We start from the raw sequence: 23,183 nt of genomic DNA on the forward strand, positions 1-23,183 counted from the left end.
ATGTCCTGGTTTCGCTCCTACAATACACACTAACTTTAAGAAGTGCTTTCTCTTGGAGAAGAATATTTTCATACACATATGTTTGGAAAAGAAAGAGAATTAAATATATTCCAGAAGACTTTCCTTGGCTAACAGAGTGTGTGGAAACAAAATAGAAAGCACTATGGATAGAATTTCAGTATGTAGATTTTTCAGAATATTTGTGGTAAAATATTCACTAACCCAGGCTGCATCACACTGGTCGCTGGGTATTTAGTATAAAACTCTATAGTCAAGATGCACTGGCCGAGGGGCTATGAAATATGATGGAAGCCCCACTGTGCTGGTGGAACACCACTGCCATGAAATACTGGTGCTGCTTTGATACACTGGTGGGACTCTCTGCAGGGATATCCATTCCGTGGGCACAGCTTTACTGTGGAGGTGGTTTGGGTGCAAGGAGGGCTGTGTACAGGAGGACGAGGCATGGGCAGATGGCATGAAGGCGTAAACTGGGGCAAAGCAGAGCTGCAGAACAGAAGAGACAAGTGGCCTCAGTAATGGGGTTGGGAAAGGCATGCAATCCTATCTGTAGCATGCAGTTTTCTCCAGCAAAGATCCCTGGGGCAGTATTACTCATTCCCCCAAATTAGCTTTTCCATGATAAATATATGCTAGGTATGTGAAACGCACAATCAGGTCTTGTAACAGTGGCTGGGGAACTTGCTGAGTGGAAGGTGCTATAGCATTGATGTTTGTGTGCAGGGAGGGCCAAGGTGTTACTGGGGGTGTCCACCTCAACATCACTGCATTGGCTCTCCCCGTGCCCAAGTTGCAATGAGGGATGTCACTATCCCTGTGAAAGGTAAGCACCGCTTGTGTTTGCATGGAAGCTGGGTTTTTTGCTTTTAAGCATTCTTTCCCTCTTCTTCTTCTAGGCTGGCCTAGTTCACTCCACCCCTCTGGTAATTTGTGTTTAGATCACTCCTTCCTTCAGAGGTGTGGGAACAACTCCAATTCTTGATTGAAATACATTCCAGATCTAAGCTTGACATAAGCGCTAAAAGAATTAATGCAAAGTGAAATGCAGCCCAAGAACTAATTAGATACGATGCAATAAATGTTGCCACAACTGTCTTCAGTGTGGCCTATATAAAAGGTTGTTGGTGAATGAAAGAGACAAGTGACAATATCTTTGAAGGGAAGCAACACGCTCTTGGGGAAACTATGTTCCAATGCACACAGCTATACTAGCAAAAGAAATCCACAGAGGAAAGATAACAACAGGAGAATGGCAGGGATCTTGGAAATTTTGTTTTTTGTGCTGGTGGCTCTTCTGATTCTGCACTCCCTGAGACAGCTCTGGTCACACAGACGCTACCCTCCTGGACCTTTCTCACTTCCTGTCATTGGAGGCATGTGGCAGATTGGGAAAATACTTTCGCCAGATACTTTCCTGAAGGTACTTCTTTCTAAATCATTTAGTAGTTAAGTAAGAAGCTGGCTTAATAGAACTGCAGATTATTTTATTTCTACAGCAACTGGTGAGTAAAGTGTTGTGTTGGTAAAACCTTCTGGAAAATGGAAGTGTGACATGTAGTGCAACTTGTCAATTGGAACAATTGTTCCTCTCTTCATCAAAACTACAGTATTCTGCAGGTATTCTGCATGCTATAGCAACTTTAATTGTACACATAGTAAATTCAATTAAGGATTTCAATGTAATAATAATAATAATAATAATTTATTATTTATACCCTGCTCATCTTAATCTGGTTTGGTTTCCCCAGTCACTCTGGACAGCTTCCAACAAAATATTAAAAATACAATAAAACATCAGACATTAAAAACTTCAGGTCATTCCATGTCAGTTCAACGCGTCATGTCACCCACTGTCTCACATTTTGATGAAACTTGGTGTACACCTTTCCCTTAAGGTTGAAAGAAACCCCCTTAAATTTTCCCCCTCTATCTCAAACGGTTTTACTTTTATAGCACTTCAAAGTTTCGTGAAATCTGCATTTCTGTTCCTCTTGAGAACCTTGGCCTTGCGTACATTTTATTTTCCCCCCTCCATAACCAATGATCATATCAGATAGAGGGGGGACATTTAAGGGGGTTTCTTTCAACCATAAGGGAAGGGAATACACCAAGTTTCATCAAAATCCGAGACGGTGGGTGATGAAACCCTTGTTTTTTTGCATTGATTTGATGTGGAATGACCCTTTCCCTAAACAGGGCTGCCTTCAGATGCCTTCTAAAAGTCAGATAGTTATTTATTTCCTTGACATTTGATGGGAGGGCGTTCTACAATAACCGCTTCTCGCAGTGAGGGAACCGCCAGAAGGCCCTCGGCGCTGGATCTCAGTGTCCGGGCTGAATTATAGGGGTGGAGATGCTCCTTCAGGTATACTGGGCCAAAGCCGTTTAGGACTTTAAAGGTCAGCACCAACACTTTGAATTTTGCTGGGAAATGGACTGGGAGCCAAGTAGGTCTTTCAAGATTTTACTTTTCTCATCATAACGAATCTTATCTGGCTTGTTTGCATCACCAATAATCATTTTTTAAATATATAATGCCAGATTGATTGGCTGTATGATTACCCTGTATTTAATTTTGGGGGCGCAAATCCATATACATTATTCAGGGATATATAAGAAAAGAAAAGAAAAACTTTTTGTATACATTATATTAGCTGCAATATTCTAAAATATGTTTGTGAATTACTTTTTTACATATGGGATGACTTTATATTTGACTATAAATTTAATATTCTATATCTGTATATTCTATATCTATATCTATATCTATCTATATAGATATATAGATATATATCTATATATACAGTGGTACCCCGCAAGACGAATGCCTCGCAAGACGGAAAACCCGCAAGACGAAAGGGTTTTCTGTTTTGGAGGCGCTTCGCAAGACGAATTTCCCTATGGGCTTGCTTCGCAAGACGAAAGCCCATAGGGAAATCTCCGGGGACCTGTTTTAAATTGCTGGCGGTTGGGAGCAAAGACTTTCGCCCACAGCCGGCCTTCAGAAGAGGTCCTGGACCTCTTCTGAAGGCCGGCGGGGGGCAAAAGTCTTTGCTCCCCCCCCGCCTGCCTTCCCGGGACAGCGGAGACTTCTCCGCTGCCCCGGGCGATCTTAAAATGCTGGCGGGCGGGAGCGAAGCGTTCGCTGCCGACCCCCAGCATTTTAAAATCTCCCCGGGACAGCGGAGGCTTCGCTCCTGCCCGCCAGCATTTTAAAATCGCCCCGGGACAGCAGGGGCTTTTAAAATGCTGGCGGTCGGCAGCAAAGCCCTCCTGTCCCCGGAGCTTGCGGGGCGGGAGGTGGGAAGAAGGGCTTTTCTTCCCACCGCCAGCCTTCAGAACAGCCTTCTGAAGGCTGGCAGTGGGAAGAAAAGCCCTTGTTCCCCCCCCCCAGCCTTCAGAAGAGGTCGGGGGACAGACTGTCCCCGGACCTGGTCTGAAGGCGGTTTCCCTAGGAACGCATTAGTTGATTTTCAATGCATTCCTATGGGAAACCGTGCTTCGCAAGACGAAAAACTCGCAAGAAGAAAAAACTTGCGGAACGAATTAATTTCGTCTTGCGAGGCACCACTGTATCTGTATATTCTATATCTGTATATTCTATATACCGTATTTACTTGACTGTAATGCATACCTTTTTTGGCCAAATTACGTCATGAAAATTAGGGTGCACATTAGATTTGATGGCACATTTACATTCACCAGCAAATACTTTTTTGGTTTCAAGGTTTTGAAAATTGAGGTGCACATACTGTATGTATATGTAAATGTCTCCCATAAAACAAAATGATTTCTATTAACTAATATATTGTTATAAGTAGAGTGGGGAGATCTTCCATTAAACCCAAGAAATTGATGAATGTCAGAATCTAGCTAATATTGGGGATATGAATGCAAAACACAACCTGCAGAACTGTGCCACACAAGGAATCCCTGGGCTGGCTTATGGGAACCAGCTTGACCAGGGCTAGTTAAGAACAAAAACATTAATATGCAAAGGTGTGGATGGCTTGTGATTAGCACATCAAAGTCTATGTTCTCAGGTCTATGATCACAGGCTGTCTATGATCAAAGTTCTCAGGTCTATGATCACAGGCTGGCCTCACAGGAGAAATGTTGCTCTAAAAAACTAGGCTTGGGATAGCAGATGGATGGGGAGGAGTTGCTTGGAGCAAAGGTGTGTTAGGAAGAAGGAGCAGAACAAAGACAGTACCTTGGACGAGAGCCTTGGACTATAGTGCTACACTGCTGCGGGGAACAAGCCACCCCAGAGACAACCATCCTGTAAGATCTGGACTCCCACAATTCAAATTCAGTTGCAAATATGCGAATAAATCATTTTTCTTAAAGCTACAACAGTTTCTACTACATCCTGATTCTCAAAGTAGCACAGACCCTGTGGGAGTGCCTGGAACCCCCTTGGAATTTTGCCACAGCAGCTTGGCAGAGATTGGAGGTGGCCCCCAACCTTTTAACAATAGAAAGAATTATAAGGGCTATTAGAAACCCACCCTGGATTGAGAAAATCTAAACAACTATTAGCCAGTTTTGAGTCCGAGCACTGCCAGGGCCACTGCTGCACAGAAAAGCACCTGAGAGCTGCTGCAGCCACCACCACCTAACCGGGTGTCTTGTGAGCAGGACCTATCATAGGGGAGGAGGGTCAACTCCTGCCTGAGTATCACTCCTTCAGGGTTGCCATGGCACCAGCTATATTGCTGTGTGATTGAGCTATTCCTGGGGCCACCCTTCCCTTGGAGCTGCCTCTACCCAACATCTGAGGCTGAGCTTACAGTTCTGTAGTAGTTCCTGGATAATGATTTGGCAACAGGCTTGTTGCAGTCATTGAAGATGCTGGATGGTGCCCCAGTCGTGTTTGTCAAGAAGAAGTAGGCAGTGGAGCTGAAGGTAAAAATAGGTAAAGGATCCCTGGATGGTTGAGTCCAGTCCAAGGCGACTATGGGGTTGTGACACTCATCTCGCTTTCAGGCTGAGGGAGCCGGCGTTTGTCCACAGACAGCTTTCCGGGTCATGTGGCCAGCATGACTAAACTGCTTCTGCCCCACTCCTTTCCCATGGAAAACTCATTCTTTAGTGCTAAATCGGAGCAAATGTCAATCTGAATAAAATCTGAACTTCTGTTTGTTCTGACTGAGCACTAAAGAGTGGTTTTCTGGGGGGCGGGGGGCGGGAAGCAGCAGGACAAGATTTAGTGTGGGTAAATCCTCAGTGTCACAAGAACTGGACAGCCTTGAAATACACTCTGTTGTGGCGAAGAAGAAGCCTTTGCCAGCTCACTGAATGCCTGTCACAGTGGCAATGGGCTATAGTCACAAAAGCTTGTAATAATCTGCTATGTTTTAACCTGACAGTTCTCTTTTCTACTTTGATGCTAATGGCAGCTGGCTAAGCAATATGGAGACATTTACAATGTATGGCTCGGACATTATCCTCTGGTAGTACTGTCTGGATTCCAAATGGTGAAAGAAGGCCTTACAAACTCACCAGAAGAATTGTCTGAACGACCGGTGACCCCTTTCCTGAAAACTGCACTTAAAAAAAGGGGTAAGTTGTTGAGAAGGCTGATGGGTTTTGCTGGCCCTATCTCCAGAGAAGAGTATAAAATCGAACTCTGACTATGCCCATCATCTGAAGCTCTTTCCAACAGCAGAGGTCTTCAAAGAAGTCATTGCACTGCATTTACCAGCTTGGTCATTAGGCATTAAGATTGCCACAAAATCTGGTTCATAGGCTAGGCTCTTGCGCAAAACTCAGAAGTCAACAAAGGTGATGTGAACTTATGATAACACTTTTTGTGGGAGTCTTGGGAAGGTACTGAAAGAGGAAGTCTTGCTGATTTGTGAAGCGTTCACAAAGTAAAGGAAGGATTGAAGTCTTATTAATAAGAATACACACAGAGGCTTGAACCAGCAAGACTCTGGGAAGGGTGCATATAATAATCTCTCTCTGTGCCTCCCTCCGCAGCCCCGGCCCACGCCGTTTTATTCACAAAAGAACTTTTTACAGAGTGTTCGTAAGAACCAATCAGATTTCCTCTGAGCATTTAAACAAACCCACCTGGGGCGAATGTTAAACCACCAAAACTAATTAAGCACAGGGTGAACAAAGAACAGAACTACAAAGAAGAGCATTTGGCATCAAAGGATGACCCAGGAGCCTGCCTGGCAAGCAACTGGGCTGTGTAAGTGATTTGTGAAGAGAGAGAAATGGGCAGTAGAGGAATAGTAGAGGAAATGGCCAGAGATGCAGAGGGTTGTGGGATTTGGTCAGAAATTATTGTCAATGTATCAAACCCAGTCAACACAATGCATTCATCGTGGACACAATGGCTTGATGCATATTTTATAATTCCTCATAGTAATCCCACCTGATCACTACAGATTTGACAGGAAGAACTGACTCTTCCGTGCATGAGAAGTAGAGTGGAGGAATTTAGTGGTGAATATATTCTGATTTCATTAATCCTGTGATGCCTCCCCAATGCTACATGATTGCTGTCCAGAGGGACTAAAGTGCAAAAAAGTGGAACCAAAATAAACCAGAACAAAAAAAAAGTTATAGGATATGCACTTATTGGAAATGAAGCAGTCTCTTCTTTTTAGGTTTAGGTTTTTTCTTAATTGATTTGGCTTTTTATGAACCATTTTTTAATAGTTTTCTATAAGTATTACTTATATGCAGGAATTAATATTTGAACATATATATCTGTGATAAAGGAGGACGTTTACAGAGAACTGAGGATTAGAAAAAGAAGGGATCTGTGGAAGGCAAATCAGAGAGGGTTTTCTCAGGGTGTGAAGCTGAGGAACGGGGAGACCTCCCAGGTGGGAGATGGGGGGAATCAACTCTCGGTATTCTTTTCTTGATATGTTGCCCTTTCTTCTCTTTCTATAAAAGAGTTTGGATTTTACTGCTTAATATGTTAAAACTTTTAATAAAACTCTATTAAAAGAAAAGGAAATGAAGCAGTGTGACCACCTCAATAACATAACAATCACAAATAATCATGAATGCACCATTAAAAGGATATCTGGAAGGATCCTGTGTGCTATATTGAAATAAGTTCCAGTGCTTGAAGACAAGATTGAGTGATGGCCTCATAAGCATTTTCTGAAGAGTACAGTGCTGATGATTATCACTTTACTAGACAGATTCTGTGCCAGTCTTGCAGTTCTTAGGTTGTGAAAGAATGGCATCTCTGAAACGCACAGCTATTATCTGCACTAAATTTGGTCTCATCTTGGTTGACTGACAATTTTAAAAATATGGCATTTTTGTGAGTAATGTTTTCTCATTGATTCCTTCCTGTTTTAGGTTTGGTCTTTTCAAATGGTCACACCTGGAAGCAGCAGAGACGCTTCAGTGTCATTACTATGCGGAAGCTGGGTCTGGGGAAGAAAGGCATGGAGTTCCAAATACAAGAGGAAGCCCATCGTCTTGTGGAGGTCTTTGCACGTGCAAAAGGTATGTGATATTACCGTATTTACATGAATCAAATCACCCTCCAATCTAATGAACACCTCAGTTTTCAAAACCCTGAAACAAAAAAAAAAAAAAAATTGCTGGCAAATGCAAATGTGCCATCAAATCTAATGTGCACCCTAATTTTCACACTGTAATTTGGCCAAAAAAGGTGCGCATTACTTTCGCGTAAATATGGTAAGTAATGATGCTGATACCTATCCCAGTTTGCAGCGATCTTTATGCGCAATCTCTGCACATTTTGGAATGGAATTTTATACATTTTCACTTTTATTAAATTATTTTTAAAATAACAGTTGATCCTAGCAGCTTTCTGAGATATAAATGTAAATTATTTCATTTGCAGGGCAACCACATGATTTTTCACTCCCCATTACCAATGCAGTGTCCAGCTTGATATGTGTTTTGGCTTTTGGATACCGATTTTCTCTTGAAGATGAAAAATTCCAAAAATTGATCGATGCCGTTGATTGCATCTTGAAAGATGCAAATAGCTTACTTCACATGGTGAGTAGACTTTTGATTCCCAGAGGCCCTAACTCAAATACCGTATTTTTCACCCTATAGGACGCACTTTTTTCCCTCCAAAAATGAAGGGGAAATCTGGGTGCGTCCTATGGGGCAAATGCAGGCTTTCGCTGAAGCTTGGAGAGCGAGAGGGGTCGGTGTGACCGACCCATCTCGCTCTCCAGGCTTCGGGAACGCATCCGCAGCCTAGGCAGCCCTGCGGGAGTTCCCGCAGGGCTGTCTAGGCTGCGAATAGCAGCTTGTTTCCCGGAGCGCCGGGCGCGCTGAAAGCACAACACCCGGCGCTTCGGGAACACACCCGCAGCCTAGGCAGCCCTGAGCGCCCGGAGCCCTGCCGCCCGGAGCGCCCTTAAGCAGAGCGCCCCTCGCGCCGGACAGACATCCGCAGCGTGGGGAGTCCTGCAGGAGTTCCCCGCAGGGCTCCCCACCCTGCAGATAGCAGCCTGCTGCCCGGCGCGAGGGGCGCCCTGAAGCAGAGTGCCCCTCGCGCTGGGCAGACATCGGCCAGCCCCACAAGCTCGGAGGACAGCAGGGAGGCGCAGTGCCGCCATCCCGCTGTTCCTCGACCTGGTTCGGTTTCCCCGACCTGGTTTTTTTGGGGGGAGGGAAATAAAGGAAATTTTTTCCCCTTTATTTCCCCCCAAAAAAACTAGGTGCGTCCTATGGGACGGAGCGTCCTATGGGACGAAAAATACGGTAAGCATTCACAGAACATCATGGCAGTACTCCTAAATCTTAGGGCTCATCTACACTTCCATTTGTCTTGCAGGTTTCTCCCCCTGGAAAACCTGCTGTTCACCACTGAATTGGAACAAATGTCAGTTGCTTTTTCTGTGAGTTGTTGTTCCAATTCAGTGATAAACAGTGGGTTTTCCTGGGGAAAGTGGCAGGAAAATGAAAAACCGTTTGGATCTGTGTCTAGAAAGCAGGACACAAGCAGAAGTGTGCTTGAGCCCTCAGAGTACTCGATTCATTGGAGGGATATGTGGATTTAAATCCGGTTTGGATGGCCCGTCTTGTATGCCTCCTTCCAGCAACTTCTGCAGCCAAGCTGATACTAAGGAAGGAAAGTCCACAACCGCCTGAGGGAGTCCATTCCACTGTCAAACAGCTCTTACTGTCAGAAAGTTCTTCCTGATGTTCAGTCAGAATCTCCTTTCTTGAAAATTGAAGCCCTTGGTTCAAGTCCTACCCTTTGCAGCAGGGTATAATAATAATAATAACAATAATAATCGTTATTTTTTTAGAAAAAAAGGTGCCACAACTCACCATTAACACCTCCCTTGTTTTCTTATAATGGCAATGGTGCCAAGCTAAGAGGTGCTGGAACTGAGTTCTAGTGAGTTTCAGCTGAACCTGATTATTATTATTATTATAGGAGAAAACAAGTTAGCTCCATTTTCTTTGTGACAGCTACAAATCCACCTGTTACCTCATTCAACCCATGTTTTATGAGTTTTGTCGCAAGAATATCATGGGTGACTTTGTCAAAAGCCTTACTGAAATCAAGATACACTATGTTCACACCATTCCCCTGATTCACCAAGCTTGTAATTCCATCAAAAAGAGAAATGAGATTCATCTGGCATGGCTTACTTTTGAGAAACCCATGCTGGGTCTTAGTAATCACAGCATCCTTTACTAAGTGCTCACAGACCGACTGCTGAATGAATGAATGAATGTTGCACTAAACTCTTTGCAACAAAAATGAGCCAAAATGTGAGAATAATTCACCTTAGCACTGTGTCCTTAAGCTTTGATAGTTCACATAAATTTAATACATATATACCTCACTTTTCTCTAAAGTATTCAAAGAGGCTAAAGAGAAACCAGGAATGAACAAAAAACCCCCACAAAGCTTCAGAAGCAATATAATCATAACTTCAACACCTTTTAAAAACTTATTAAAATAATATGTAGCAGAATCAGAACAGACAGGTTAGTTAAGTTCAGAACACAGCAGCATCTATCCATCAACAGATCATCTTCAGAACCATGTTTATTCACTTAAACAGAAAAGTTTAGGAGGAACTACCTAGAAAGGGTATTTCATGTTTTTGCTGCCACTATGGGAAATTCTCCAAGATTTCTGCCAGCTGCTCTATTTCTAATGGTGATGGGACCCAGAGCATCTCAGAGACTGAAGTTGTGGTTCTGAAAGGAGAATACAGCTTTAGGGACCCTGGTCCTGGGTCATGAAGGGCTTAAAAATACGTAACAGTAAGAATGGTGTAAAATGAATGTTATATGAACTGACTGCTGCAGCTGCATTTTTCTACTGGTTAAACATCCCAACCTGTCTTCTAGTGCGGTCCTATTTAGTATGCCCAATTCACTGCCAGCTGAAGTGATGTAAAAGCACTCTGCCACCTCACCTGCCACCCGGGAGTAACTCTGGGTCAAAGAGCGCCCACAGACATTTAGCCACAGCCTCAATAATAATCCAGGCCATGATGCTGAAGTGCCAGTGCAAATGAGTTTGTTGACAGACCTTGTTACCAAACCATTTTGTGGTAGTGACTTGTGGTTTTTGCTTTCTCCTCCTCTGCAGCTGTATGAAGTCTTCCCATGGCTCATGAAACATTTCCCAGGGCCTCATAGGAAGTTATTTCCCTCTGCAGACTTGATACTTTCATTTGCAAAGGAGGAGTTAAAAAGGCACAAAGAGCAACGAAAGGATGAGCCACAGGATTTCATTGATTTCTATCTACTTCAGATGGAGAAAGTAAGCATCCACTGTCAACTCCAGGCACTTGGGGCCTGTCCACACTACAATGTGTGTTTGTGTCTGAGTTCCCACTTACTTTGTGTAGTCCAGATGAAGTTACCCTCAAACAGCACCTGTCTTGATTCTTTCCCTCTGCAAATTTGGGTGTACCTGATACAGAGATAATTCAATATGCAGTTGTACCTTGGTTCCCAAAGGGAATCCATTCCGGAAGTCTATTCGACTTCCAAAACGTTTGAAAACCAAGGTGCAGCTTCTGACTGGCTGCAGGAACTTCCAGATTTGCAGCATTTGGGAGCCAAGACATTCGAGTCACAAGGTGTTCGACAACTAAGGTACGACTGTATTGGGGGAAATTGGACTTTAAATCGCTTCATTTGGGGTAATAGATGATTTATTGTGGTGGTTTTGGTTGGGTGGATCAATAATCACTTTTTGCTGCTCAGAGTGAGCGGGGTATAAATAATATATGATGATGATGATGATGTCCTTTCAGCCTCCTTTTCTACTCCAGCCAGCTTGATTTCATTTTGGGGATTTATGCAGATGATGGCACTGTTTTTGCACCATCACCCCAATTTTTTTTTGGAAAGCTGACTTGGAAAGGGCTGTGGTTTCTTTTTATTATCTCTTATTCTGCATGTCTTCAGAAGGGTGTTGGAGAGATCCTTTCTTACTCCAGTCTATGACTGTCCAAGTATCTTCCTGCACACTCAGCTGTAAAACATATTATTAGGTGTTGCAATAGGAAGAACCCCCCCCCAAGGTCAGATAGATTTTGTGTGGTCTGTAAATAATTCCAACATTTCACTTTTTCCATTATTGTCAATAGAGCAAGGATGACCCCAACTCTACCTATGATGAAGACAACCTGGCAGAGTGTGTTCTTGACCTCTTTGTCGCAGGGACAGAGACGACTGCTGCTACTCTGCAATGGGCACTGCTCCTCATGGTGTCTTATCCAGATGTTCAAGGTGAGGGAGAACTTTGCAATGGAAGCAAGCACCTCTCTGGATCCCTGTAGGGAAGAGCTTAGATTTATTGCTTTTTTAGTAGCAGGTTGTGATTCTTCCAAGGTGTCATAATGGGTGGATGACAAATATATCTTCAGAGCACAATTATTTTCTCAAGAGCAACCAGAATGCCCCATGATCAGCTTGGGAGAATCTGTACCCAGTTCTCCCCAGTAAAAATGCAACAAATTATCCACCAAATCACAAAGTTCCCACAGTGGCCAACCAGGTGCGTATGGGAAGCTTGTGAACAGGACCAGATTGGAACAGTATTCTCTGTACTTGTGATTCCCACCAACTGGTATTTACAGACATACTGTATTTTTCGCCCCATAGGGCGCACCGGCCCATAGGACACACCTAGTTTTTTTTGGGGGGGGATATAAAGAAAATAATTTTTATTTTCCCTCCAGGTGCAGGGCTGGGGTGGGGGAAGCCCAAGCTTCCCCCGACCCCAGCCCCTAGAACAGGGGGCTCCCGCCCGGCTTCCAAGCCTTGCGGATATCTGCCTGAAGCCCAAACCAGGTCGGGGAACAGCGGGATGGCGGCGCTCTGCCTCCCCGCTGTCCCCTGAGCTTGTGGGGCTGGCGGCAGGGAGAAGTGCGCTTTTCTCCACCGCCAGCCTCCAAACCAGGTCGGGGAACTGAAGCCCCAGGCTTTGAGGTGCAGGCTGCTATCCACAAGCCTAGGGAGCCCGACGGGAACTCCCGTGGGCTCCCAAGGCTTGTAGAGAGCTTCCTGAAGCCTGGAGAACGAGAGGGGTCGGTGCGCACCGACCCCTCTCGCTCTCCAGGCTTCAGCTAAAGCCTGCATTCACCCCATAGGATGCACACACATTTCCCCTTCATTTTTGGAGGGGGAAAAGTGCGTCCTATAGGGCGAAAAATTCGGTACTGCTTTTTACACTGGAGGGATGAGGGAGAACATATCCATCATGTTTATCAGTCATTGATAGCCTTATCCTCTAAAAAATCATCAAATCCGATTCTAAAGCCATTCAAGTGAGTGGGCATCACATCTTGTGGGAATAAATTCCAGAATTTAACTCTGTGCTATAGGAAGAAGACCTGGGACGCGGGTGGCGCTGTGGGTTAAACCACAGAACCTAGGACTTGCTGTTCAGAAGGTCGGCGGTTCAAATCCCCGCAACGGGGTGAGCTCCCGTTGCTCGGTTCCTGCTCATGTCAACCCAGCAGTTCAAAAGCACGTCAAAGTGCAAGTAGATAAATAGGTACCGCTCCAGCGGGAAGGTAAACCGTGTTTCCATGCGCTGCTCTGGTTCGCCAGAAGCGGCTTAGTCATGCTGGCCACATGACCCGGAAGCTGTATGCCAGCTCCCTTGGTCAATAAAGCGAGATGAGCGCCGCAACCCCAGAGTCGGCCACGACTGGACCTAATGGTCAAGGGTCCCTTTACCTTATATGAAGAAGTACTTTCCTTACCCTGTCCTGAATCTTCCAACGGCAGCCACAGGTATTTGCCTTGGGGTATGGCTGAGCATGGCACATTGTGGGTCACCACTGTGGCCAAGCAACCACTTTGCCAGGAGGAAGACAGGGAGAAATGAGCAGCCATAGAACTGTGCTAACTAGCCTCCATGCACTGGCTGCAATCCTGTTCTGTGTGGGAGAGAAGCCAGGCACTGAGTTTCAGTAAGGGCAGAACTGAGTGGGTGAAAGAAACATTTGATCTGGCTCCTGGTGAAATAGTCTTCCCAGAGAGTAAGGAACTCCCCTCTGAATTTGTGGAAACACGAGAAACTGGCTGCTGCTGAGTCAGGGCCAGGGTCCATCCAGCTCAGTATTGCCTACACTGGCTGCCATCAGCTCTAATGGGATTTCAGGGAAGGAACATTCCCAGCCCTACCTGGAGATTCTGGGAATTGAATCACGGACCTTCTGCATGCAAAGCAGATGTTCTATCCCAGAGCAATAGACCTTTTTCACATGCAGCTGCATTCACGGTATTTAATTGTTAACTTCTTATTTTCAGGGTGCCGCCAGCATATACCAATGAGCCTCACTTAATATACCAGGGTCTTTTCATCCCACCGTCTACAGTCTAGTTGCTGTGTGTTTCTCAGATTAAAACTAGTGGATTTTAAAATATGGTAAAGCTTAATTTCCCACTTTTTCCTGCAGATAAAGTCTACAAGGAGATGGAAGATGTTTTAGGTTCCTCCCTTCCCATTTGCTATGAAGATCGAAAGAAACTGCCTTACACCAACGCGGTGATGCATGAAATTTTGCGTGCAAAATATCCCTTATTAATTGGGATTCCCAGGCGAAGTGCAAAGGATATGGAAATACATGGTTTTCACATTCCAAAGGTACAGGATATAGATAAGGCAACAGCTGTATATTTTGAAAGCAAAGAGCACCTGATAGTGGCACTTTAAATGCTCACATGTAGCACAAAATCTGAGGGAGAAGGATCTCCCCTCTCTCTCGAAAAAAAATATCTGAAGATTAATAACCTGAAAGTTAAAAAATTCTATTATGACAAATACAAGGAACAGACTATTGCCTAAGTGATCTGGAATGAGAGGATGAACCCCAAACACATAACAAGTTTTATCAAGATACATATAATCATAGAATTGTAGAGTTGGAAGGGACGCTGAGGGTCATCTAGTCCAACTCCTTGCAATACAGGAATCTCAACTACAACATCCATAACAGATGGTCATCTAACCTCCAAAGGCATAAAAACTTGCAAGGAAAGTATCCAGTACAAGAATCCCTGGACCTGCTTTCCTATAATTTGGCAGGCTTTTTCCACCTGTGAGGGATTAGCAATGCATGCCAATCTCATTCGCTTCTGTCAAAAGGGAAAGAAAAGTTATATAATTCCCAACAACAAATTGAAGCAGAAGGAGAGCAGACTCAAACACGCCCTGCGTTGAGCTCAGCAGCCTCTGATGTGCCTTGGGCTGGCACACACTATATTCTGATGCACCAAATCAGAATTAGAATTAAATATTGTGATTATTGCACACCATAAATATAGACTGTATCTTGGTATGTTAGAAATGTGTTAAGATTGATTACTGGGGCAGTGAATGGCAAAACTGTTTTGTGCTGGTCCAGATGCATTCTGAGCCAACTGTTTCTTCTTTTCAGAGGACACTTGTTATTACAGATCTGAACTCTGTTCTTGTCGATCCCACGCGATGGGAAACACCTGGAGAGTTCAACCCGCACCATTTTTTGGACACGGATGGAAATTTTAGGTCTAGAGAAGAATACCTGCCATTTGGAGCAGGTAAATGTAGAAATAATCATGGTCACATTTAGTAGCTTGTTTCAAACAAGCGAATGGTCAAAGGTGATTAAACAGAGGGAGGGCCATGAATGGATCCCCTGTGGTTTAAAAATCAGGTTGGGGTGATAGTGTTGAGAGAGCAATGAATTTAACATTCTTCTTCCAAACCATTTTCCAATCTGAATTCTCCCTCCATAGAGTAGGGGTATCTCTCCAGATGTTGTTGGGCTACAACGTCCATCATCCATGACTCTTGCCCATGATGGCTGGAGCTGATAGGAGTTGTAGTGGCACTTGGAGGGTAACACATTGGCTATCCCTGCTTTGGAGCAAACAGCTTCTCTGGAAAAGCAATTTAGTTTAGGGTTTAAGAGGGGAAGGGTTAAAATCTTCACTCTCCTAGAATTAAAGCCCCAATCAGAATTGGGGGTTCCAGTGGCTATATATATATATATGTGTGTGTGTGTGTGTGTGTGTGTGTGTGTGTTTATCTACCTATTGCAGTTTTCTTCCTTTTTTATTTACAAAATTATATACTGAAATATAAAATTCAGTATTCCAAATTCCAAAAATTATTAACATAAAATGATGAATTAGTTATAAACTGTAACTCTGTTGTAAATTGCATCCATTTCCATGTACAAAATATGTTTCTCTCTATGGCTGCTGCAGAAGGTGAGCCCAGAACAACCAGCTGCTCCAGCCTCTTCTCTCTCTCTTTCTATCTCTCTCTCTATTTCTTCTTTTTGTTGTAAGTATCATCGCACCCCATAGTTGCTTTTGACTGGATCTCCATCACTGTGGCAGCTGCCTCTATTGGCCACCAGGTGTCTCCTCTGAGATGCTGGGGATTCACACACAGGCAATGTGTGCACTTTGATTATTCCTTCCCTTAAGCCAGGGGTCAGCAAGGTTTACCAGCCATGAGCTGGATCACTCCCACTTAGATCATCTGTGGGCCGGACTGGCGCAGCGCGACACTGGAAATCGCGTCTGCGCATGCCGAGATGCCCAAAATCGCACCTGTGCAGAAGTGATTTTCGGCATCTGGACATGCGCAGACGCGATTTCCAGTATCTGCACGTGCACAGACACAATTTCCGGTGCCTCTCGGCGAGTCCCCAGGCCACACTGCGGCGGTTTAGTGCAGTGCCCAGGGGACTTGTTGAGCGGGCGGCTTGGTTCAGGGGCGGCTCGTGGGATGGTAAAATTGTCTTCGTGGGCTGCATCCGGCCCATGGGCCACACATTGCTGACCCCTGCATTAAGCTCTTCTGGCAGTAGTTAGACCTGCTTTCCCAAAGTACTACATATAGTGATGCAACCATGACCTGTGTGCTCCATATCCAAATGCTCATGCTGCTTTCAAGCTTAGTCCTCATTTGGGAACTGCAGCCACTCAAGGTCAGCTTCCAGTATTTCCTGGAGCAAAGCCAGGACCCTCAGGATGTCAGCCCAGAGGATTCAAGGGAGGTACTTTGGGAGTAGCTGTTTTCCAGCTTTTTGTTGCTGTTGTTCTGGCTAAAACTACTAGCTGAGCAAACCAGATGAACTGGAGAATAGGTGGAGTTGGTTATGACTCACTTGCTGCTTCCCCCTTCTTTCCTCTGCAGGGGCTCGAGCCTGTGTGGGAGAGCAGATGGCCAAGATGGAGATATTCCTCTTCCTAACCACCCTGTTGAGGGCATTCCGCTTCCAGCTGCCAGAAGGAGTAAAAGAACTTAATAACAAGCCTGTTTTGGGGCTGACATTGCATCCCCACCCTCACAAACTCTGTGCTATTCCTCGCCGCAGTGCATCAGGAAGCATATAAAAATAATTACGTGGTTTGTTTATTTATTGCCATAAATTTCTCCATCATCATCATCATTATTATTATTATTCACTTTGACTGACATTCTGTCCTTGGCTTTCTCAGTTCTACTATCATTGGACCAATTAAAATATCCCTCATTTGCAGCAGGGGCAGAGATTGGTAATCTTTGATAAGATGGCACTCTGAGCTAGGCCAAAATTTGGCACCCCCAAACAGATCTTCTCAATTATGTGTCTTCTCAGTTTTGTGCCTCCTCGGCTCAGTGCCCTGTGGAGGGGAAACCCCCTCCCCCCGCTCTTTGCAGTTTCTGTGTTCAGGACTGAATTCTGTATCTGAATTTAGGTATTTTTACCCTATTCCATACAAAGGTGAAAAGGAGGCTCATTTGTTGAATCTGCTCTTTTTCAGCTTATGGAGTCATTGTATTTTCTTTGTTATGTGCTGAATTGGACATTTAAAATGGAGAATTGCATGCTGAGGTGGGTAGCACAAAAATGTACCATAGCTTTTTTCGATCCAGAATCGTTCATTCTTGTCCTCAGCATACTGCTTTCATTGTAGACTGATTCTAGATCCTGCCATCTACAAGCCTAGGGATGGCTACTTGATATGTGAAAACCCTCCTCATTATTATGTTTTCTATGCCTTTTCCACCGTGCACATGCCCCAGATGAATCAAGAAGGAAATGGTGGTTGTAATTATGCTATACACCCGGGTGCCATTGGTCAGGTGTAGATACTTTCTGTGACACCATTGCTGGGATAGTCTATATCTGTTTTCAAATGGACGCACTGTAGGATAACTCTAGGTAGGGCTAGGAAAGATTCCCTCTTTGAAAGCTGGAGACATGCTGGCAGTTGGTGCTGACAATACTGAGCTGGATAGACGAATGGTAGGGTAGCTTTCTATGTTGCTGTCTCTGCCCACAACAAAACCCCACCTTTTCAAAAAGCAGAATAATAGCGCTAAAGGCATCTACAACTGTGCAGGTTGTGCTACTTTTCTGTTCGGGGTGGGGGTAGTTTATGAGGTCTGAGAAGATGGAAGAACTGAGGGGAAATAAAGTTCACCATGATTGGGTGCTGGCATTGTGTGGGTGCCCTCTAAAAAGCATCCACACAATGCACCCACACAATCATGGTGAACCTGCCATTTTCAGCTGTGAATGGTTTCTTCCCTGCCACAAACGTGTGTTTGTGCAGTGTTGGGGAGAGGAGCCATGTTTGTTTATTTCCTTTACTAAAAGCTTCTTATTAAGCATCTCAAAGTGATTTCACGGTACAGTAAAAGCCATATGCAAAACAACTGCATTTGTGAAAAGAGTTAATACCATTGGATATATAAAAACAATTTCAGCTAAATTCAGATACTGCCTGCGATAAAAGTAATCACTTAGAAGGCATGTTTCAAGAGGAAATTCTTCAACTGGTGCCAAAAATACATTAAAGACAATATACTTTTATTAAGAAACCAGAAGCATTTCTTTTGGGTATTGTTGGAAATTATATAAACAGGAAAGATTGTAAGCTTTTCTTATATGTAGTAACAGCAGCAAGAATATTATTGGCCCAAAACCAGCATTACACCCCAGTCTTTTTATTCATGAGCTTAAAGGTTGATTTCCTGAGGAAACTTATTTTTTCTTGCTGCAAAAGGTCTAGTTGAGCACAAACATGTTTTCATTCCAAATGGCAGCAATTACCTGCAGGGGTCAGTGTTGTTGTTGGAATGTGCCTTTGTGATTTTCATATTAAGAGAACCTGCAGTTAAATTTGAGTGCAGAGTAGCTGATTTTCATTTGAGTATAACTCAACAGGTGGGATTTAGAGAAGGCAAGAGTAACATAGACCCTATATGATCCTCCAACATCTCAAGGTGAAATACTCATCATGATAATGATGGGCGACATGAATGGGGTGGTTTCTACTCACATGGATAAGTCACAAAATCAAAATTTAACCAAAGACGGCAGACTACCTAAAACTTTTTTTGAACTAACTGACAATATGGACTTGATTGACATCTGGAGGACAAGGAACCCCTTAGGTAAAGAAGGAACATTCTTTTCTGAGGCCCACCTGTCATGGACAAGAATCGACCAAATATGGACAACTAGAGGGCTGGCACCTAAGACTAGAAAAGTGGAAATCTGCCCAAAGACTTGCTCCGACCATAACGCCTTGAAAGTGGAATTGAGACTTACTCCAACCGGTTCCTTCAGATGGAAAATGAATGACACCCTACTAAGAGATCAGGAGATCGTGAAGAAGGCCCAAAAAACTTTAAAGGATTACTTTGAAATTAATTTGAACACCTCGGTGGAAAAGAGAACAATCTGGGACGCAAGTAAAGCAGTAATGAGAGAGTTTCTGATACAACAGAATACGATCAAGAAAAAACTCTGGAATGGGAAAAAAGATAAGATACTAGAGAAGATAAGAGACGGAGAGAAAACACAGAGACTAAAACCAAAATCAAAAGAGGTTCTAAGAGAAATTAAATTCCATCAAGCACAATATGCGAAATTGATAAACCAAGAAGTGGAATGGAAAATTAAACAAATGAAACAAAGATCATTTGAATCGGTGAACAAATGTGGAAAACTGCTAGCATGGCAGTTGAAAAAGAGACAAAAATTGAACTTTGTTACCAATCTGGAGGTTGAAGGGAGAAATATTCAGAAACCAGAAGAAATTAGAAAGTGTTTCCAGAGATATTTCAAAAAACTTTATACGCAAGGGCCTCAAGAAGTGTCTGAGATAGACCAATTTTTAAAAGTAAATGGATTACCAAAACTATCTCAGGAGAAGAGAACAATCTTGAATTATAGAATAACACAACAGGAAATTGAGGGTGCCATTCAGAATATGCAACTAGGCAAATCTCCAGGCCCAGATGGACTTACCTCCAAGTACTATAAGACATTAAAAGACTATTTGATACAACCACTAATGGAGGTTTGTAACCAGATTATGGAGGGGAGGAGGGCACCGGAAGCGTGGAAAGAAGCTTTCATCACATTGATACCTAAACTGGAAACTGAAAAGACTCAGCTTAAGAACTACCGTCCCATCTCACTCCTAAATGTGGATTACAAAATTTTTGCAGATATTTTGGCAAGTAGACTTAAAAAAGTGCTAAATGAAGTAATTCATAAGGACCAGGCAGGCTTTCTCCCAGGTAGACATTTGTTCGATAATACCAGGAACATTATTGACATTTTGGAACTTTTGCAAACTAACATTAATACTAAAGCAGTGTTAATTTTCATTGATGCGGAGAAGGCCTTTGACAACATTTCTTGGAAGTTTATGAAGAAAAATTTGGAAGGGATGGGAGTGGGACGGGGGTTTGAAAATGGCATAGAAGCAATCTACTCAGAACAAAAAGCTAAATTGATAGTGAACAATGTGGTGACAGAAGAGTTTAAAATTGAAAAAGGAACACGACAGGGGTGCCCTCTTTCCCCCCTTTTATTTATCTCAGTCCTGGAGGTGCTTTTGAATATGATTAGGGAGGACCGGTTGGTGCAGGAATACAGGTCGGAGTGAAACAATATAAACTGAAAGCTTTTGCAGATGACTTGGTTTTAACACTACAGGAGCCAGAACCCAGTACAAAAAGAGTTTTAGAACTGATTCATGAGTTTGGTCGGGTGGCGGGATTTAAGTTGAATAAGCAAAAAACTAAAGTTTTGGGGAAAAACTTGACACCTTTAGAAACAGATGGGTTTCAGAAGGAAACAGAATTAAATGTGGTTAAAAAAGTGAAATACCTAGGGGTTAACTTGTCTTCCAAAAACCTGAATTTATTTAAAGCTAATTATGAAAAATGTTGGTTGGAAGTTAAAAAGGATTTAGAAACTTGGTCAAGATTGAAACTTTCCTTGTTGGGTCGAATTGCAGCTATAAAGATGAATGTATTGCCAAAGATGTTGTTTTTGTTTCAAACCCTACAGATTGTGGACAGAGTGGAATGTTTTGGTAAATGGCAGAAGGATATCTCTAAGTTTGTTTGGCAGGGCAAAAAGCCCCTAATAAAATTTAAAATACTAACTGATGCAAAAGAAAGAGGGGGGTTTGCCCTGCCAGACTTAAGGTTATATTACGAAGCTGCAGCCTTCTGCTGGATGAAAGATTGGTTACTTTTAGAGAACACTGATGTCCTAGATCTGGAAGGGTTTAATAATTCTTTAGGATGGCATGCATATTTGTGGTACGACAAGGTAAAGACTCACAAAATGTTTAAAAACCATATTGTCAGAAAAGCAATATTTATGGTCTGGACAAAATACAAAGACTTATTAGAAGGTAAGACCCCGAGGTGGCTATCACCAGTGGAGGCCAAGGCCCGAAAAAACCCCAATATGGAGGCCGGCTGGCCGAAATATGGGGAAATAATAGAAAAAATTGGAGACAATTGGAGGTTACAGAGCTATGAAAAACTAAAGAATAAGGTGCAAGATTGGTTTCATTATGCTCAAATTCAAGAGGTTTTTAAGTTGGATAAAAAAACAGGATTCCAGGCGGAAAAATCGAAACTAGAGACAGAACTGTTAGAACCAAAGACTAAGGTACTTTCGAGAATGTATAACTTGCTGCTTAAATGGAACACTCAGGATGAGACAGTCAAATCAGCCATGATAAAATGGGCTCAAGACATTGGGTACAACATTATGTTCGAAGACTGGGAAAGGTTATGGACCACTGGTATGAAATTCACGGCATGTAATGCCTTGAAAGAAAATATTATGAAAATGATATATAGGTGGTACATGACCCCAGTCAAGCTTGCTAAGATATATCATCTGTCTGATAATAAATGTTGGAAATGTAAGGAGGCTGAAGGGACATTCTTTCACCTCTGGTGGACTTGTCCAAAAGTGAAGGCCTTCTGGGAAATGATCTATAATGAGTTAAAAAAGGTGTTTAAGTACACCTTCCCTAAGAAACCAGAGGCCTTCCTCCTGGGCATTGTCGGCCAGAAGGTGTTAAAGAAGGATAGAACTTTTTTTATGTACGCAACTACAGCAGCAAGAATTGTCATCGCAAAACACTGGAAGACACAAGATTTACCCATACTGGAAGAGTGGCAGACGCAATTGATGGACTATATGGAACTGGCCGAAATGACCGGCAGGATCCGAGATTTGGGAGAAGAAACAACGGAGGAGGATTGGAAAAAATTTAAGGACTATTTACAAAAATTTTATAAGTTATATGAATGTTAAGAATTCGCATGATTTGGAAAATTTAGCTCCAGCAATAAGATTTGAGGGTATGGGAAATTAAGTTATATTAATGAAAGGACTAATGTTTAAAATAATATTACATTTGAGTAAATTGATAATAAGTATTTTAAACTTAAAATATAATTATTTGAAAGAACAAAAGAACGCACGAAACAAGGTTATAATTTGCTGATATTTTTATTGTAAAGAACGCACGGTGAGGGAGACGTGGGGAAGTCCGGTTGGTTATGGAAAAATGTTTTGAAAGGATGATTCTCTTTTTCTTTCTTTTTTTCTTTTCTGTTATTTCTTTGTATATCTGACTTTGTATCTTTATCTGGAAAAAATGCAATAAAAATATTTTTTAAAAAAATAAAAATGAAATACTCATCATGGAGCATGGTATCACTATACGTCGCCTTTATTGATCTAAAGGGGCCCTTTGATTCCATCTCTAGATCTAAACTCTGGCACAAGTTAGAGGCCACAAACATTGATCGAAGGCTTTTATCAACCTGGTTAAAAGCCTAAGCAGACAAAAGCTACACCATCATTGGATTTCAGTTCTGCTGTATGCAGATGCTGCTGCAATTTTTTCAAGGATTCCAGCCTTAGAACAATATTGTAATGAAGATTCCCTTGCAATAAATCACCAGAAAACCCCCAAAGATAAAGGCATTTGGTAAACAAGATTAGAACATGGACCACTGGACAGTGGCGGAGGAAGCCTCTCGGGTACCTGGGGCTGGACGAACCACCCATAGGGATGAATGGGATGGGGCGAGCGGCACCCATAGGGATGGACAGGATGGGGGGCGCCCATTCCCGCCCCCTCCATTGTCTGCTCGCCTGCCTCCTTCCCATCCTCTCCGCTGCCTGCCTGCCTTCTCCAGCCAGGAGTGCGGGGTAATGGTGGGGCGAGCTGCGCAGGGCCAGTGCGATCCGCTGTGCTCTGCGGCATTGGCATTGGGGCGAGCTGCGCAGGGGGTGGTGTGATCCGCTGCGCGCTGCGGTGCTGGGGCGAGCCGTCATGTGCTGTGGCGTTGGCAGCTCAAGCCTTTTTGTCACCTTCCTCAAGGA

At 43.3% G+C, this 23,183-nt stretch overlaps 1 protein-coding gene across 1 annotated transcript; it reads left to right on the forward strand.

The window, feature by feature from the left end:
- Positions 1-1,141: 1,141 nt before the first annotated feature.
- On the forward strand, positions 1,142-18,178 carry LOC310707276 (cytochrome P450 2J4-like). The gene is made up of 9 exons (XM_083504275.1): positions 1,142-1,441; positions 5,424-5,586; positions 7,357-7,506; positions 7,871-8,031; positions 10,604-10,777; positions 11,613-11,754; positions 13,935-14,122; positions 14,916-15,057; positions 16,670-18,178. Exons 1-9 carry the CDS (start codon positions 1,271-1,273, stop codon positions 16,867-16,869), a joined length of 1,491 nt encoding a protein of 496 aa, XP_083360401.1. The 5' UTR covers positions 1,142-1,270; the 3' UTR covers positions 16,870-18,178.
- The last annotated feature ends 5,005 nt before the right edge of the window (positions 18,179-23,183 follow it).

This window comes from Podarcis liolepis (genome assembly GCF_965112155.1).
Source record: "Podarcis liolepis genome assembly, chromosome: 5".
Taxonomy (NCBI): domain Eukaryota; kingdom Metazoa; phylum Chordata; class Lepidosauria; order Squamata; family Lacertidae; genus Podarcis; species Podarcis liolepis.

Excerpts from the sequence above, each read along its gene's own strand:
- LOC310707276 (XM_083504275.1), top strand. The coding sequence starts at position 1,271 with ATGGCAGGGATCTTGGAAATTTTGTTTTTTGTGCTGGTGGCTCTTCTG. Across the intron at positions 1,442-5,423 it reads CGCCAGATACTTTCCTGAAG|CTGGCTAAGCAATATGGAGA; the intron begins GTACTTCTTTCT and ends TGCTAATGGCAG. Across the intron at positions 14,123-14,915 it reads ATGGTTTTCACATTCCAAAG|AGGACACTTGTTATTACAGA; the intron begins GTACAGGATATA and ends TCTTCTTTTCAG.